The sequence below is a fragment of the Bos indicus x Bos taurus genome, chromosome 4 (genome assembly GCF_003369695.1).
Source record: "Bos indicus x Bos taurus breed Angus x Brahman F1 hybrid chromosome 4, Bos_hybrid_MaternalHap_v2.0, whole genome shotgun sequence".
NCBI classification, from domain to species: Eukaryota; Metazoa; Chordata; class Mammalia; order Artiodactyla; family Bovidae; genus Bos; species Bos indicus x Bos taurus.
In genome coordinates, this window is record NC_040079.1 from 110,105,404 (window position 1) to 110,125,333 (window position 19,930).

The window sequence follows — 19,930 nt, forward strand, 5'->3', positions numbered from 1 at the left end:
CATGAATGAGTAAATGGAATTACAAATTTGTAATTGACATGTAAGTTTTAGATAGGCCCCTCTTGTAACTATGCCAGTAATTATGAAGTGTATTTTACTACTTACATACAAGGTTAATTCTTGGACCAGGATAGGAGATAACTGGCAGGAAGGAAGGGTAAGGAAAACATTAACCTGGAAAAAAAATTCCTTTCATTTGACCTTAATAACCCATCGAAAGTCATTTGTTTGTCTAGATTCTTTCAGTGTTCATTGTGAAACAGTCAAATTATAACTGCAACCTATAAATCTACATTTACTCTCCACTTCAATATGACCCTATTCTGATCACTGTACTAAAACTGCACTCGTTCACATCATCAGGAATTTCCTAAGAGTTAAGTTCTTATCCTCAATTCTTGTTTTAACCTTAAACTGCCAATAATTCATTTATATCCTTATCTCCTTATTACCTCGGTTTCCATAACTACCCATCGTTTTAAGAGGTCTCTTCATTTTTTTCAGAACAAACTCTCTTTTACCTATGATGATGGCTCTACTTTCCTATCTCCTTCAGATCAGATCAGATCAGTCACTCAGTCGTGTCCGACTCTTTGTGACCCCATGAATCACAGCACGCCGGGCCTCCCTGTCCATCACCAACTCCCGGAGTTCACTGAGACTCATCAAGTCAGTGATGCCATCCAGCCATCTCATCCTCTGTCGGCCCCTTCTCCTCTTGCCCCCAATCCCTCCCAGCATCAGAGTCTTTTCCAATGAGTCAACTCTTCGCATGAGGTGGCCAAAGTACTGGAGTTTCAGCTTTAGCATCATTTCTTCCAAAGAAATCCTAGGGCTGATCTCCTTCAGAATGGACTGGGTGGATCTCCTTGCAGTCCAAGGGACTCTCAAGAGTCTTCTCCAACACCACAGCTCAAAAGCATCAATTCCTTGGCGCTCAGCCTTCTTCACAGTCCAACTCTCACATCCATACATGACCACTGGAAAAACCATAGCCTTGACTAGACGAACCTTTGTTGGCAAAGTAATGTCTCTGCTTTTCAATATGCTATCTAGGTCGGTCATAACTTTCCTTCCAAGGAGTAAGCATCTTTTAATTTCATGGCTACAGTCACCATCACCATCTGCAGTGATTTTGGAGCCCAGAAAAATAAAGTCTGACACTGTTTCCACTGTTTCCCCATGTATTTGCCATGAAGTGATGGGACCAGATGCCATGATCTTCGTTTTCTGAATGTTGAGCTTTAAGCCAACTTTTTCACTCTCCACTTTCACTTTCATCAAGAGGCTTTTTAGTTCCTCTTCACTTTCTGCCATAAGGGTGGTGTTATCTGCATATCTGAGCTTATTGATATTTCTCCCAGCAATCTTGATTCCAGCTTGTGTTTCTTCCAGTCCAGCGTTTCTCATGATGTACTCTTCATAGAAGTTAAATAAGCAGAGTGACAATATACAGCCTTGACGTACTCCTTTTCCTATTTGGAACTAGTCTGTTGCTCCGTGTCCAGTTCTAACTGTTGCTTCCTGACCTGCATATAAATTTCTCAAGAGGCAGATCAGGTGGTCTGGTATTCCCATCTCTTTCAGAATTTTCCACAGTTTATTGTGATCCACACAGTCAAAGGCTTTGGCATAGTCAATAAAGCAGATACAGATGTTTTTCTGGAACTCTCTTGCTTTTTTGATGATCCAGCGGATGTTGGCAATTTGATCTCTGGTTCCTCTGCCTTTTCTAAAACCAGCTTGAACATCAGGAAGTTCACGGTTCATATACTGCTGAAGCCTGGCTTGGAGAATTTTGAGCATTACTTTACTAGCGTGTGAGATGAGTGCAATTGTGCGGTAGTTGGAGCATTCTTTGGCATTGCCTTTCTTTGGGATTGGAATGAAAACTGACCTTTTCCAGTCCTGTGGCCACTGCTGAGTTTTCCAAATTTGCTGGCATATTGAGTGCAGCACTTGCACAGCATCATCTTCCAGGATTTGGAATAGCTCAACTGGAATTCCATCACCTCTACTAGCTTTGTTCATAGTGATGTTTTCTAAGGCCCACTTGACTTCACATTCCAGGATGTCTGGCTCTAGGTCAGTGATCACACCATCGTGATTATCTGGGTCATGAGACCTTTTTTGTACAGTTCTTCTGTGTGTGTCCTATCTCCTTAATGGAAGCAAACTCACTTTCTGAGTCTGTTTTCTTCTCTGGACGTCTTCCTTCCTTCCAGAGAGCACATCCATTCTTAAAGTCACTTATCTTTCAGTGGTTTCTATGAATACACATTGTAAACTGTAAACTTTTATTGGAACCCAAATGACAGACAGTGGCAGCAGAATCATAGTTTTTCTCAAAGGGCTTCTACTATTATTTCAGTGATAATTCTTAATGCTCTATCACCCTGACTACTATCCTGACCTTGAGGCCATATTCTAAATTTTTATGGGTTTCCCTGGTGGCTCAGCTGGTAAAAGAATCTGCCTGCAATGCAGGAGACCTGGGTTTGATCCCTGTGTTGCGAAGATCCCCTGGAGAAGGGAAAGGCTACTCACTCCAGTACTCTGGCCTGGAGAATTACATGGACTGTACAGTCCATGGGGGTCACAAAGAGTCTAAGCCCCATTTTTTCTTGCACTTTCTATCATTATCTCACATTCAGTTGAGCTCCCCTCAAAATAACCATCTTCTTTGTTACAGCCTCAATTTCTTGTCATAACACTATTATTCCAGTAGTTACTAAGATATACACATACTTTCAGTTCCCTTTACATCTTACCTTTCATGCAACATTATTTTTGAGTAGCTGTAATTGTATTATAGAGGTTAGGTATATTGTTAAGAAAACAGATTAAATACCTGCCCTTACAGTGTGTACACAGCAACGGAGGTTAGGAGAGAACTGAATTTCAATCCATTTATAAGAATTTAATAACTCCTGAAATACAAGAATCAAAAAAAACCCCCCCAAACTGGAAACTCTATTTTAATTCTCAAAGCTTGATATTAACATATGCTCTGACAAACACATGCTCTAATAAAGATTTTATATTTCATTTATACCAAAAGACAGGCCCCTTTCATATTCTAGGAAGCACAAGAAGTTATCCTATAAAATCTAAGGAATAAGCACTCTAATTTCCCATTTTATACATGCTTATCCAAACTAGAACATGTGGACTCCAAAGTCTAAACAGTGCTTTTGCTACATCAAATAGTAACTATTTATGAATATGGATTCAGTTTCCCAGGAAAGAAGCACTGTGATATGGTATGATGTAAATACATAGCATTTAGGTTCAGAGAGATACAGATGCAAACTAGCTCCTAAACTGCAAACCGCCCTTCTTTTACCATATGATTATGTCTAAGAAGAGGGGAAAGCTGTGCCTGCTGTTGCAGGTACCATAAAGCTAAACGAAATGGGGACTAAATCAAGGCCTTATTGCAATTTACTTTATGGCTACTAAAGTATATTGTTCTTGGCTAGGTATACTTCTTTGTCCACCCGTATATGTCATGTGTTAGGAATCTAGCCAAGCTTAGTCAGAGTCTATACCGAAGCTAGCAGGCAGGTATGCCAGATTACATGAGGCAGCATGAGAAAATAATGGCCATCAACTTGTTACCAGTTTAGAAAAGTTAAACACAGTGAAACATTTGAAGCTATCTAAAACATAAACAGTTAAAACAGAGTTGGTATTTCACTTAATGCTGATGTGTGCTATTTATCCTTATTCTATTGAATTCATGACACAGTGTTAGTTCAGTTCAGTTGCGCAGTCGTGTCCGACTCTTTGTGACCCCATGACTGCAGCACTCCAGGCCTCCCTATCCATCACCAACTCCCGGAGTTTCCTTAAACTCACGTCCATTGAGTCAGTGATGCCATCCAACCACATCATCCTCTGTCGTCTCTTTCTCCTTCCGCCTTCAATCTTTAATCTTCCAATGAGTCAGTTCTTCATCAGGAGGCCAAAGTATTGGAGTTTCAGCTTTAGCATCAGTCCTTCCAATGAATATTCAGAACTGATTTCCTTTAGGATGAACTGGTTGGGTCTCCTTGCAGTCCAAGGGACTCTCAAGAGTCTTCTCCAACGCCACAGTTCAAAAGCATCAATTCTTCAGCACTCAGCTTTCTTTATAGTCCAACTCTCACATTCATACATGACCACTACAAAAACCATAGCCTTGACTAGACAGACCTTTGTTGGCAAAGTAATGTTTCTGCTTTTTAATATGCTGTCTAGGTTGGTCATGGAGAAGGCAATGGCAACCCACTCCAGTACTCTTGCCTGGAAAATACCATGGATGGAGGAGTCTGGTAGGCTGCGGTCCATGGGGTCGCTGAGTGTCGAACACACTGAGCAACTTCACTTTCACTTTTCACTTTGATGCACTGGAGAGGGAGATGGCAACCCACTCCAGTGTTCTTGCCTGGAGAAGCCCAGGGATGGCAGAGCCTGGTGGACTGCCGTGTACGGTGTCTCACAGAGTTGGACAGACTGAAGCGACTTAGCAGCAGCAGAAGCAGCAGGTTGGTCATAACTTTTCTTCCAAGGAGTAAGTGTCTTTTAATTTCATGGCTGCAGTCACCATCTGCAGTGATTCTGGAGCCCCCAAAAATAAAGTCAGCCACTGTTTCCACTATTTCCCCATTTATTTGCCATGAAGTGATGGGACCGGATGCCATGATCTTAGTTTTCTGAATGCTGAGCTTTAAACCACCTTTTTCACTCTCCTCTTTCACTTTTACCAAGAGGCTCTTTAGTTCTTCTTCACTCTCTGGCATAAGGGTGGTGTCATCTGTATACCTGAGGTTATTGATATTTCTCCCGGCAATCTTGATTCCAGCTTGTGCTTCCTCCAGCCCAGGGTTTCTCATGATGTACTCTGCAGATAAGTTAAATAAGCAGGGTGACAATATACAGCCTTGATGTACTCCTTTCCCTATTTGGAACCAGTCTGTTGTTCCATGTTCAGTTCTAACTGTTGCTTCCTGACCTGCATACAGATTTCTCAAGAGGCAGGTCAGGTGGTCTGGTATTCCCATCTCTTTCAGAATTTTCCACAGTTTGTGGTGAGCCACACAGTCAAAGGCTTTGGCATAGTCAATAAAGCAGAAATAGATGTTTTTCTGGAACTCTCGTGCTTTTTAAGTGTTAAGTGACAGAATGTTAAGAGTTATTTAATTACAAAATTGACCAAACAATTAAAATAATAATATGATTTGTGTTTTTCTCTGCCCTCAATAAATTTTGAAAAAAGATACACAGATTAAAGAAATTAGAGTTGTCTAATCTTAGGAAACGAGAGCAATAAAGTAATTTCTGATTCTAAGACAGGATGTTAAAGGCTTTAATAACAAAATTATCAATCACTGACCTCCAAACAATTAAGAAAAAAGAAAAAACAAACACTTAAGACTGAAATTGAAAATATAGAGTAAAACTATAAGTATAAAGTATATGGCCAAATCATAAAAACAGTAATTTTAAAGAGAATATATAGTCACCTTTTCTTCAGGTCTTTAAACACTCATCAACAGAATGATAAGCAGAAGCTGGAGACAAATACATCCCTTCTTAGAGAAACCAATAATATTGATCAAATCATCAATTTTTAAACTTTCTGGTAGTAGACTGTTATAACTTTTACAAATTTAAAAATTACTGAAGATTCGTGTTGAGAAACTGGGATTGATATATACACACTGCTGCTGCTGCTGTTGCTAAGTCGCTTCAGTTGTGTCCGACTCTGTGCGACCCCATAGATGGCAGCCCACCAGGATCCCCCATCCCTGGGACTCTCCAGGCAAGAACACTGGAGTGGGTTGCCATTTCCTTCTCCAATGCATGAAAGTGAAAAATGAAAGTGAAGTCACTCAGTCGTGTCCCACTCTTCGATACCCCCCATGGACTGCAGCCAACCAGGCTCCTCCATCCATGGGATTTTCCAGGCACGAGTACTGGAGTGGGTTGCCATTGCCGTCTCCGTATTATTTTACACACTACTATGTAGCCAGGCTTCAGCAATACGTGAACCGTGAACTTCCAGATGTTCAAGCTGGTTTTAAAAAAGGCAGAGGAACCAGAGATCAAATTGCCAACATCCGCTGGATCATCAAAAAAGCAAGAGAGTTCCAGAAAAACACCTATTTCTGCTTTATTGACTATGCCAAAGCCTTTGACTGTGTGGCTCACCACAAACTGTGGAAAATTCTGAAAGAGATGGGAATACCAGACCACCTGACCTACCTCTTGAGAAATCTGTATGCAGGTCAGGAAGCAACAGTTAGAACTGAACATGGAAAAACAGACTGGTTCCAAATAGGAAAAGGAGTACATCAAGGCTGTATATTGTCACCCTGCTTATTTAACTTAAATGCAGAGTACATCAGGAGAAATGCTGGGCTGGAAGAAGCACAAGCTGGAATCAAGACTGCTGGGAGAAATATCAATAAGCTCAGATATGCAGACGACACCACCCTTATGGCAGAAAGTGGAGAAGAACTAAAAAGCCTCTTGATGAAAGTGAAAGTGGAGAGTGAAAAAGTTGGCGTAAATCTCAAGAGTCAGAAAACGAAGATCATGGCATCTGGTCCCATCACTTCAGGGGAAACAGATGGGGAAACAGTGTTAGACTGTATTTTGGGGGGGCTCCAAAATCCCTGCAGATGGTGACTGCAGCCATGAAATTAAAAGACGCTTGCTCCTTGGAAGAAAAGTTATGACCAACCTAGATAGCATATTCAAAAGCAGAGACATTACTTTGCCAACAAAGGTCCATCTAGTCAAGGCTATGGTTTTTCCAGTGGTCATGTATGGATGTGAGAGTTGGACTGTGAAGAAAGCTGAGTGCCGAAGAATTGATGCTTTTGAACTGTGGTGTTGGAGAAGACTCTTGAGAGTCCCTTGGACTGCAAGGAGATCCAACCAGTCCATCCTAAAGATTATTAGCCTTGGGATTTCTTTGGAAGGAATGATGCTAAAGCTGAAACTCCAGTACTTTGGCCACCTCATGCGAAGAGTTGACTCATTGGAAAAGACTCTGATGCTGGGGGGGTTGGGGGCAGGAGGAGAAGGGGACAAAAGAGGATGAGATGGCTGGATGGCATCACTGACTCGATGGACGTGAGTCTGGGTGAACTCTGGGAGTTGGTGACGGACAGGGAGGCCTGGCGTGCTGCACTTCATGGGGTCGCAAACTAAGCTACTGAACTGAACTGAACTGACTGATAAAGTATTTTAGTGTGTAGTATTTTACACACTACTATATGTAAAATAGATAACTATAATAATGACTGATTTTATAACACAGAGAACTCTACTGAAGACTCTATAATGACTTTTATAGGAAAAGAATGTAAAAAAGACTGGATACATGTATATGAATAACTGATTCACTCTGCTGTAAAGCGGAAACTAACACATTGTAAATCAACTATACTCCAATAAAAATTTTTAAAAAAGATCTCTAAGAGCCTTTGTTTATGTGAGAGATATTCATCATATTAAAAATTAAAATAAATTTATCCATTAAAAATAAACTCATTATATATTTGACATTCCTAATATCCTAAAATCAAAAATAACTATATTTTTTAAAAAATTAAGTGAACACAAAGGCATTGTTTTACATGTTTACAAATCTTTTTTAACATTTGGCTAACAGAAAACAGATTCTCATAGTATTAAATCAGTTATGATATGTTTCGTTTGGGTTGATGCATATGAAGAAAATCCAGCCTTATATAATTAGAAAAGAGAGAAATGTTTTAAAATAGCCTTTTTAGATAAGTGTGACTGTTCATATTTGATACCAAAAACTCAACAAGTGGTCATTTCTTAGATTACCTGCAATGTAAAATCTGAAATCTTATCAATGAACTTTTGCAATGTTTAAAAATCTACTGGTTTACCTTATGTTTTGAACAAATCTTTTACCCATGCATAACTGCAAAAAATCATATACTTACCTTGAAAAATACTAATTCACTAAGTTATACAGATCTTCTAGATTCTGTCACATTTCATTATAGAGTATTTTAAAAACTCATGTTAATTTATATCACTGCCAATCTTATTTAGTAAGTCCCTAAGTACTGTGAAGCTGTCAAGCTTAAGGCAGTAAATATAAGTTTTCAAAATTCCAATACTCACTGGCAAGCTCAAATGTTTTCATGAAAAAATAAGCATCAACATTTCAACTCACACCTCAAACCACAGTACAAGTGTTATTCCTCAAAGCTATCAGCAGACAAGAGCAGAAGGACTTTGTGCATTTTTCTCATTTACAGACTAATAAAAAGATGTGTACTCAAGGACGGAGATTAATTAACATTAGTAATTCTACTGCTTCATCGAGGAGATTTTAAGTAAAATTGGCTTTTTTTTTTTAAAACAGCAAGTGGCCGGCAGTGAGGAATACAGTAATTACTTAAGGTTCGGTGCCACTGCCTTGATTCACCCAAAAGCGTTGGCAGTTTTATCCTCCATTTTCTGCACTAACATCACAAATGTCAACACAGTGAAAAAGGCAAATAACATCTCAAAATTAGTATTGATTTAAATACTAAAAATAGTTTTGATCTACTTTACCTCTACAAGTCCTCAGAACGCACTTTAAGACTCATTGGATTAGACAGGAAAACAACCTAAATGTCCGCTGACAGACGAACAGCTAGAAAATATGTGGTGCATATATACAGTGAAATATTTACTAGTCAGCCATAAAAAAGAATGAAACAAAGCTCCTGGAGCAACATGGACGGACACAGAGACCACCATAATAAGTGAAGCAAGTCAGAAAGACAAAGTCAAACCTCATATGATATTACTGGATCTAAAATGTGATGCAAATAAACCTAAATATGAAACAGAAACGAAATCAAGGGCACAGAGAACAGACTGGTGGTTACCAAGGGGAAGCGGGTGGGGGAGGGCAGGAGTGAGAGTCTGAGATTAGCAGATGCAAACTGGTATATACAGAAAGGAGAAACAACGAGTCCCACTGTATAGAACAGGGAACTACATTCAACATCCTGTGACAAACTATAATGGAAAACATATGAAAAAGAATATATGTATGACTGAATCACTTTATTGTACAGAAATTTATACAGCATTGCAAATCAACTACACTTGAATAAAACTAAAAAAAAAAAGACTCAATGGATTAGATACATCTCTTAAATAAAGTTTTCCAATTGTATAAAGTATATTTTAAATTATACTATAAATGATTAAAAAGTATTTTCCTACTTGAGTTCTTTTATGTTAAAATAGACATATTACCTTAGTAATAACATTCAAAAACATTTTACTGTGGTATTCTAAGAAAGTTTTAATTAATCACATAAGAAGATCTGATATTAAATGTTATTGTTAGTGTTCAATATTCAGAACCTAAAGCAACAGTTTCATAATCTTACTGAAAATGTTCAAATCAAAAACAAAGACTGAACAGACTAATCAAGAGTTAATCTCCTTAGAGCATTACTGTTCAGCAGTGTATTTGTAATATTTACAATCTAATCAAAGAGATGAATTTAATAACAACTGGACGATTTAAAATCTAAGTTATAGGAATTTCTGAGAACAATACTGCAGGTCAGAACAGTTGGTAATGAATTCATAAAAAGGCAGAAATCAAGTAAGGACTTAAAGGACAGGGAATTAGAGAAGAAACAAGACATTTCAGAATCAGGGATTAACAATAAAGCTAAGGGGATGGCATTTTTAAAAGTGGGAAAAGCAAGAGGGAAGGCAACCAGTCTGACTGATATGATCATGTTGGAGAATAAAGAGAGATTAGGCTGACTCGGCAGAATGAGGGCAGAGAAAAAATAAGGCTTCAGAAGCCAAGTAAAATGAGGCAAACAATAGTGTACCGCCATAGTTTTCTTATGACAGAACGTTGAGAAGGATAAACTTTTAGCAAGATTAACCTGAACACGAGACCTGAAGAGGAAAAGACTTGCAAAAGGAACATTTAGGAGTCAAGTACTTTCAGTACTGGAAGAAGGGGTTGATAAGAGTAAACAAACTTTTAGGCAACAGGAATGGAAAGACATGAACCCATCAGATAAGACGGAGTGAAATCTGCATTAGTAACAGGTTAGGTAAAGGAGATGAGTAAGTCAAGGATAATCTGAAGATATTTAGGGTTACAAATTTGAGAAATAATACTATACACTATGCTATGCTATGCTAAGTCACTTCAGTCGTGTCTGACTCTGTGTGACCCCATAGACGGCAGCCCACCAGGCTCCCCCGTCCCTGGGATTCTCCAGGCAAGAACACTGGAGTGGGTTGCCATTTCCTTCTCCAATGCATGGAAGTGGAAAGTGAAAGTGAAGTCACTCAGTCGTGTCCGACTCCTAGTGACCCCATGGACTGCAGCCTACCAGGCTCCTCCGTCCATGGGATTTTCCAGGCAAGAGTACTGGAGTGGGGTGCCACTGCCTTCTCCGAACCTATACACTAGGTATCATGAAACATAACACATTCATTTAATTATACAAGCTTAATATTTTAGAGACAAGGAAACTGAAATCCAGAGTAACTAATTTGTCTTGCTAATAAGTGTTTTAGGATTCCAGGGGGTGCTAGTGGTAAAGAACCCACCCGCCAATGCAGGAGATGAAAGAGATGTGGGTTCAATCCCTGAGTCAGGAAGATCCCCTGGAGAAGGGCACGGCAACCCACTCCAGTATTTTTGCTTGGAGAATCCCATGGACAGAGGAGCCTGGTGGGCTACAGTCCACGGGGTCACACAGAGTTGGACACAACTGAAACGACTTAGCACAGTAAGTGTTTTAGGCATTCCTGACATACAGGCTTATCTGACTATAGAGATAAGATGCTATCATAGTGTTGAAAGCCTAAAGACTACAGTCATCTGCCTAAATGGGCAGTTAGCTTTGCCATTTACAAGCTGCCGAGTTCTGACAAGTTGTTTAATCTTTCTGAGCTTCAGTTTTCTCACTTCTGAAATGCGGATGATAAACGACCTTATAGCCCTAGAATGAGAATTAAATGAGACAAGGCACGTAGAGCAGTTAGTAGTGCCTAGAAAACAGTTAAGCCCTCAACACGTTTGCCATTATTTTATTAGTACAATATGTCAGTGTAATTAACATAGGGAACATCCATTTTTGAAAGAAAAAATGTAAAATTTCAAACAAGATTAGGTGGCAGTGGCTTCTAAGTGGGTATTTTTAGAGAAATGAAAATAAGAGATAACTGAAAAATGGAGAGGTAATAGAAATATCTCTTTTTAAATCAAGAAATACCTATTTTATTTTTAAGAGGTTACAAAAATACCTACTTGATAATCATAGGCCTGAATAAACTAAGTTATTCATGGAATTTTTCTCATTTACAAATCCTGATCCTAAAGACAGTATCTGTGCAATGACTTTTAGAAAGGTTCTATTTACTTTGTGTAAGATACTATGCTAGACGCTAGAAGTACAAAGAAAGTCCTTTTAAAAAGCTGTAATTTAGGTAGGCAAAGAGTAGGTTTACAAATTTACAAAACCAATGGGTAGTGTATACCACACAAGTAATAAACAAAAAAGAACCACAGAAGTTCAAAAGAAGACTGAAGTTCCTTGCGGACTGAAGTTCCTTACAGGCTGTGACAGGAATAAGACAGATAAAGAATGCCTAGGACCCTGCTGTTAAGTCACTTTAGCCTGCCAGACTTCTTTGTCCATGGAATTCTCCAGGCAAGAATACTGGAGTGGGTTGCCATTTCCTTCTCCAAGAGATCTTCCCGACCCAGGGACTTAACCCGCATCTCCTACATTAGCAGGCAGATTCTTTACCACTGAGTCACCCGGGAAGCCCAGGACATTGAAGGAAGGCTAAAATTTAGGTAAGAAAGAGAAAGCTGAGAGGAGAGATACTCCCAGGAAACAGCATTATGAATGTGGCAGACAGAACACCCCTGGCATGATTCAGGGATACCAGAAACAGCAGCTTAATTTGAACAACAAATTTGTATAAAAAGAAATAGAAAAAGGATTGAAAAGCTTTTTGTCAAGTTCTAAAGTACTCAGAATGCCGATTTAAGAATTATATTTCACTGCATAAGCAAAGAATTGTTTCTTTCTCTTCTACCACCAGACTTCCACAGCTGCACAATCTACTACTAAAAACACTACATTTATTTTGGAACTACTTTTCTATCCTTTGCTTCTTTCATCTTATAAGTTAGCAAATAGCAAATTTAATTCCCATGTAATTAAGAAGAATTCACATACTGCTATCACTAATGCTTTCTTCCTAAAGAGATTTTTTTTTTAAGTTTCTTAGTATTGATATTTTCAGTTCCAAGAAAATGTTTTACTTTTAGCAAAGTCTTTTCTGGTAACTGAACCTTTTAAAAGAAGGAAACTCAAATCTGATCAAGACTAGGTAAGGGAAACACATCAGTTTTTCAACTTAAATTGCCTTGGACACCATTCCCTGCAATTTTTTGATAGATGACAAGTACTTTTCTGGAACTGAAACATTGTAAATTAAAACACTACACTGTTATAAAGAATTCATACTATGAAACATACTGAGGATCAAAATGTATTTACAGTAAAAAGAATATGTGAACTAACCTCAGAAATGAAACACATAATAAAAAAATCATACTTAATAATTTAGGCATATTCAGTTTTACAAAGTTTAGTTCACTATAATACCACATAAGGCATGTATTCTCAAAGACCAGAGCGGTTTTTTTCCCCTTTCTCTAATCTGTTACTAATTGGTTTCCAGTAATACTTACCCTAATATTCTATTCATTCCATGTCTAGCAGCATAGTGTAACGGAGTATTGTGCTGGTAGGGCTCCCCATAAGATGTATTTGGATCAAGGGATTCTTTTAGCTGAGGGTTGCTTTCGTATATTTGGCAGGCCAGGTTTTCATCACCATTGATGAGTGCTTTACGGAATTTGGTGGTTGAACTTCCCATGTTTTGTTTTGCTTTTTTCTGATAGGCAATGGCACTTTTTCCGTCACCCTTCAGCCACTTCTTAAAGGCTTCTGCAACATGTTTCACATTCTAATGGAGGAAAAAAATATTAGATTGTAAAACCAGTAATTATGAAGCAGTATCCTAAGGAAAAAATACCACAATTAGGAATATTAATAAAATCTATGAAGCATATGTAAGGGAAAGAATTATGTTTTACCAAATTTATCTTAATAGCCAAAAAAAAATCTCTAATGTTTAATATTGCCCAAACTAACTTCTTAAACTGCAATATATTCCCATACAGAAAGTGACGGTTTCACAGGCTGTACTTTATACTATAAAGTTACGTATATACATGGTCTTTTCAATTTTCTCCTTCACAGAGGCAGGAAATGAGTTTGATTTGAAATTTATGGTTGAATACACTTAAATTCTTGTATAAATTACATATAAATCGGATTCAGCCAATTTCTAGGATAATGAAAAATACAGGAAATTTTGTTCATATAAGAACTCCAAAAAATGTTAAATTACAATAAAGTAAAATGAAATTGTTCAGTACTTAGAAGGACTTCAAAGAAAAGATTTTTCACATGTAAATACAGAGGGCTATACAACTCACAGCAAATGAATAAAACTAACTACAACTAATTACACTCAGAATAATGAAATAGTGATTATTCTACCATAATACCATTACATTTATTTTCTTCTACTGTAAATAATTCAAAACAAGGCTGAAAACATGAACTGTTTATGACGACTGTATTTGGAAAGAGGTTATAATAAAGATCACAGGTATTTACTACTGAAGCAATGTGAGGTGGGTAGGGGAAAGACAAGAAAACAATCATTTAATTTGGAGTATGAAATCTCAAACTAGCTATGTAATTGTAACTACCCTTCTAATGCCTCAGGTTACATCTATACAGTAAAAGGAAATAACCATTTCTTAAGGAAAATAGTCAGGATTATGAGAGTTACTTATTTAAGTACCTACCACAGACCTTGGCTAGTATGCTTAATAAATGCTAATTTTGTTCCATTCCAATAAATGTTTCTGAATCTAGTCTTCAGCCATTATCAAAACCAGTCATAAAGGAAACAGCCTATGCAAAGGAAGGTATGAAACAAAAGGTTTATTCAAATGGTGAGTACTGCTAATAGAATATAAAACTGAAAATAGGTTGTGGCCAGACTAAGAAATGTGTCCTTTAACCGGTAAAGAATGGACGAAAGTGAAAGTGAAAATCACTCAAAGAGTAAGAAATATGTCTTTCCCTAATTTCCTGATTATCTTTTAATTGTGAAGGGCTCTATAATTTTTTTTTCTTCTTCATTTGGTGGCTCAGAGGTTAAAGCGTCTGCCTCCAATGCGGAAGACCCGGGTTCGATCCCTGGGTTGGGAAGATCCCCTGGAGAAGGAAATGGCAACCCACTCCAGTATTCTTGCCTGGAGAATCCCATGGACGGAGGAGCCTGGTGGGCTACAGTCCACGGGGTCGCAAAGAGTCGGACATGACTGAGCGACTTCCCTTTCACGTTCTATAATTTTTGCTTTTAATAAGAAAGAAATATGTCTTTCTTATTCTTTATTTTTTGTGGATATAAGGTAACACTTCAATAGTATATGTGACATTTAAACTATACCTCCACTTGTATTAATTAATGTTTGCACTCAGGGATTTTTGTTTACAATGAATTATACTATGGCTCAAATTTTAAAAATTACAGTAAGAGGGTTAAGCTCAAGGGTCATATGTTAGGGGGGTGGAGGTGCATAGAACCAGCTGCTACAATAAGTAACCTTACAAGGGAGTGTAAGATTCCTCAATAGACTCTTCCAGTTCAACATTGTATTTCTAAAGGTTATCTTTAGTACCAGTTAAATTAAGAGTAGGAGCCAATTACTTTGTTGAAGCCAACCTTCAGCCCATAATAATGACTTTAAAAATAGTTTACTTTTGTAGTAAAAGGTAACATATTAGGAGATAGATATTTATTTTTAAACAACTTCATCTTCTATAAAGGATTTCTGGGAGTAGTTTATTAATTTAAGCGCACTTGAGTTTTTGAGGCAGTTTATTAACCTATCAATGAGGAAACTGGGAGACATGCACTGAATCACAGAAGTAGAAAAGACTATATTTAAATCATACCAGCCTATCTTTCCAAATAGGAAAGCTTTTGAACATTCATGGGTTGTTGCTTGCCTTCATCATTATCTTATTGCTCTTGTCCAAGTCTAATGCTTCAGTAAGACTGAAATTTATACTACAGAATGTACAGTTTACAGTACCTCTAAACAAAGCGAGGTTTAGTGCAGGTATCAGCAAACTTTTCCCATAAAGACCAGATAGTAAAGTATCTACTTGTGAGTCATATGGCTCCCTGAGTCATATGATCTGTCTTAAGTACTCAACTCGGCTGTTACAGCTTGAAAGCCACAGACAGTATCTAATCGTAGAATAGCTGCGGTTGTGTTCTATAAATTTAATTTACAAAAGTAAGATCCGAGATGTGGTCCATAAGCTGTAGGTTGCCAGACAACCCCTGATGTGGTGGAAGGAAAATAGCAGGTTTGGAATCCCACATCTACTTGTTAGTACTAATAACACAAATCATTTAACCTCTCTGTACCTTAATTTTTTCTTATGTGAAAAAGGTGTAAGGCCACCTACCCTGTGGAATTGTCAAGATTATCTAGGTTAAGTATGTAATACAGTGCATAGTAGGTACTCACTAAATTTTATCTCCTTCTCCTATCTGCAAGCCATTGGTTAAGCGTTGCTGCCTTTAAAGAACTCAATACTCGAATTCTTTTCAAAAGACAGTGAAACCTTAAGAAAAATGTCACCTACTCTAAGTTCTATATCAGAACTGATATGTACCTGGTAGTCTAAACTTCATCATTTATTAGGGGTCTGACCTTTGACAAGATAAAAACTATGTATTTTTTTCAACAGTCTTCTGTATCAAAGTTAACTCCTCTTTCACTTATTTTCTAGGTCACTGCCAGTATTAACAAAGGTCTCTCCAGTGTAACTGCACTTATAAATACTAAGTGAAAGGTATACAAAATTTAGAACAAAGCCAGAGCAGGAGACAGAATCTCACACTGGAGGTACATGGAAACACACACATACACACATATAAGGCAGGGAGCAAGAGGTCTTTTGGAAAAGACCCTGATGCTGGGAAAGACTGAAGGCGGGAGGAGAAGGGGATGACAGAGGATGAGATGGTTGGATGGCATCACCAACCGCATGGACATGGGTTTGGGTGGACTCTGGGAGCTGGTGATGGATAGGGAGGCCTGGCGCGCTGTGGTTCATGGGATCGCAGAGTCGGACACGACTGAGCAAATGAACTGAACTGAGGAGGTCTTACTCCAAAATGTTGCTACAAATGCAATATAGTTAAGTGATTTGGGAATTAGCTTACCTAACTGCATATTAAATTGAAGTCAAGTGTGGCTTTAATCTTGGTGGCTTCCTGCAAGACGTTCATGAACGTCTGTCTGCAGTCTACAGCAAAACTTGTGGGTATTAGAGAATACTATCAAAATGATCTGAGCTGAGAAAAACCTCTTAACTAAGACAGCAACTTCCCTGTAAGGTGTATTCCAGAAATAAAATGTCCAGACAAACATGAAAGTATTATGCTGACAACTCTGGAAAACTCGCTGCGGCAGTTTGGCTGCCTGAGGTTTCTGAGCAACCAAGGAAAGAGATAATCCAGCAAATTCTGGCTGCTGCCGGATACCATTTATATCTATACAGCTTTCACTGTATGGAAAAGGATGCTGCAGTTAGTAAAGAAATGAAAACAGCTGCAAAGGGCAGCAACTGAGTGCCTCTTTTTGCCAAACTGGCAGATGAACACTGAAAACAGCTAGCATGAGGTCCATGGTGGAAACTGTTCAAACACGGGATACAACCACTGCACAGCATCACTCTTAGAGTTATTCTATTTCCTATTAAAACTTAATTATCTGCAATGATCAGAGGATTCTAAGTTCTAAACTCCCCGCTAGTAAAATTTTCAAGTAGCTACAATTTTTCTTAGACGGTATTCAGCTTTCATACATTTGACTTTACAACCACTGAAAATATGTAGTGCTCAAAATGAATATTTTGGGCTCTCATGTTAAGATAATGTCAGTGAAGAGCTCAATTTTATAACTTTGGCATATCTGGTTATTTAGCAGTGTTTGCTTTCATAATTTTTGAATACCATATTGTCTTTATTTCCTGAACATAGGTAAAAATGTTAAGTTGGAAGCATTTTAGTGTGCTGTGAAGAAATGAAAAAGATAAATATAACACACCATTTACAAAAGGTTAGAAATTTGTAAACAAATATTAAGAAGTAATAATTATGAGATGAAAACAAGATGGTGGAATAGAAAAGACTTGAGCTCACCTCATCTAGAACCTACCAAAAAAGATACTGTAGCTCCAAAGACAAAGAAAAAGCCACAATGAGATGGTAGGGGGCAAATTCATAATGTAATCAAATCACAACTTGCAAACTGCAAAATAATTATATCATGAAGTTCTCCTACAGAAGAGGAAGTTCTGAACCCCATATCACGCACCCCCCTCCGGGAAGGACTCATGCAAGGACTCATGCGCTCTAGGATCTAAGGTGAAGAAGTGACTCCACAGGACCCTGGAGGTCTTTGAAAGGTCTCCTGAGGAAGCGGGGGTCGGCTGACGCTCACTTGGGGACAAGGACGCAGTGCCAGAGGCCCCAGGTGGGGGCTCTTCTGGAGGTCACCATTTTGGCACTGGAACCTTGTCTCGCCTGTAGGCGCCAGTGGTGGGATGCCTCAGGCTAAAAAACCAACATGGTGGGAGCACAGCCCTACCCAACAGCTGACAGGTGGCCTGACGTCCTCCTGAGCCCACAACTGCCTCTCCACACATCCCTTGACAGAGCCTTGATAACCAGAGGGCTCAGGCGCCAGTCCCTGGACCAATCTCATCCACCAGGGGGCACATAATCCAGTAATCATGATACCTACTCAAAGGTGTTGAAAACCCACAGCCACACAAAAACCTGCAAATGGCTGTTTTCTGTAGTTGTTTAATCACTCATGCATATCCAACTCTTTGCAACCCCATGGACTGTAGCCTGCCAGGCTCCTCTGTCCATGTGATTTTCCAGGCAACAATACTAGACTGGGCTGCTATTTCCTTCTCCAGGAGATTTTCCTGACCCAGGAATGGAACCCGTGTCTCCTGCACTCACAGGCAGATTCGTTACTGTTGAGCAACCAGGGGAGCCCACTTGGATGTCTACGGCAGCTCTATTCATAACTACCAAAAACTTGGGAGCAAATAAGATGCCCTTAAGTAAGTAAATGAATAAATTAACTGTGGTACATGCAGACAATGGTATAGAATTCAGCACTATAAAGAAATGAGCTATCAAATTATGAAAACACATGAGGAACCTTAATTGTACATTAGTAATAAAGAGAAGCCAAAAGGCTACCGACCACAAGATTCCAACTACATGACATTCTGGAAAAAGATAAAACTATCCAGTTTTAAAAAGATGAGTGATCACCAGGGCTGGGGGCAAGGGAAGGCTGAATTGCTAAGAGTCAGACACGACTGAGTGACTTCACTTTCACTTTTCACTTTCCTGCATTGGAGAAGGAAATGGTAACCCACTCCAGTGTTCTTGCCTGGAGAATCCCAGGGACGGGGGACACTGGTGGGCTGCCGTCTATGGGGTCGCACAGAGTCGGACATGACTGAAGTGACTTAGCAGCAGCAGTAGCAGCAGTGAATTTTTAAGGTATTGAAAGTATGCTGTATGATATTCTAATGATGGAATATCATTATATTAACAATATAAATAATACATGCATGTTATTATAATAATTAATATATTATTTATACATGTCTATATTATTAGTACATGTATCCAAATCTACAGAATGTTAAACACTTAAGAGTGAATCCAAAGGTACGCTGGATTTTGAGTGATTCTGTCGTGTTAACGTAGGGTTCACCAGCTTAACAAGTCGGCCATTCTGGTGAGTACTGCTGATAATGGAGGGGACCATGCATGCATGGGGTTAGGGGTGTGTGGGAAACCTCAGTGTCTTCCTTTTAATTTTGCTGTGAAACTATAAAGCCCTAAACAAGAGATTCTTAAAAAAAAAAAAAAAAAGACCAGATTTCTTTATGTTAATCTCTGGGCATTTGCTTCCTTGACAATACAATGAACACGAGTTACTGTGAAAAATAAAACTGAAAGTAAAGTATTTAGCACAGTGACTAACAAAGAAGGCATTTCATAAGTCTGTGTACTTTCCCTTGGGTGTGTGTGCGTGTGTGTGCGCTTTTCCCAGAAGCCACTTCATAATTACTTATTGGTTCAGAACTTTAGGATAGTTGAAAGAGTTAGAAATTTAACCAACAGATAGGTTGTAAATGACTGTCCAAATCTAAGTTGTGAGAAAACTTCCAAATAATATTTTATCATTATGTACTTATAACTCATTTCTGAATAGTGCTGGAAACTAAAATTACTTAAGTAAACCAATACACATGCATTAAAAAGAAACAAACAGAAAAGACAAGGAAATATATGCCAAGGACACAGGATAAATTTATGTTAGCCTTTTATGACAACTAAATTAAGGAATCTAAATAACATTAGATGAGATTTCTAAAATTTATAGGGAACTCACACAACAATCAATCCACATTCACTGCTGGTGTGCCTGTGTGATATAGTTTCCATAATGAAGGGATATTTTACCTCACTTGAAAAATGTTAGGTTAAAATTAGTTCATTTTAAACCAAAATTTTCATTAGTTCAGTTCAGTTGCTCAGTCGTTGTCTGACTCTTTGCGACCCCCTGGACTGCAGCACGCCGGGCTTCCCTGTCTATCACCAGCTCCCGGACTTTACTCAAACTCATGTCCATGGAGTT

The 19,930-nt window shown here is 38.5% G+C and overlaps 1 protein-coding gene across 3 annotated transcripts in view; it reads right to left on the bottom strand.

The window, feature by feature from the left end:
* The window catches only part of ANKIB1 (ankyrin repeat and IBR domain containing 1), a 157,921-nt gene that overhangs the window by 88,494 nt on the left and 49,497 nt on the right, over nt 1-19,930 (bottom strand). For 2 of the 3 annotated variants that reach the window (XM_027540193.1, XM_027540194.1), the window contains exon 2: nt 12,782-13,059. In XM_027540193.1, coding sequence (XP_027395994.1) covers nt 12,782-12,969 — 188 coding nt within the window. In that variant the 5' untranslated portion in view covers nt 12,970-13,059. Of the gene's footprint in view, nt 1-12,781; nt 13,060-19,930 lie in introns of those variants that run through there. The other variant, XM_027540195.1, reaches the window with a different exon arrangement.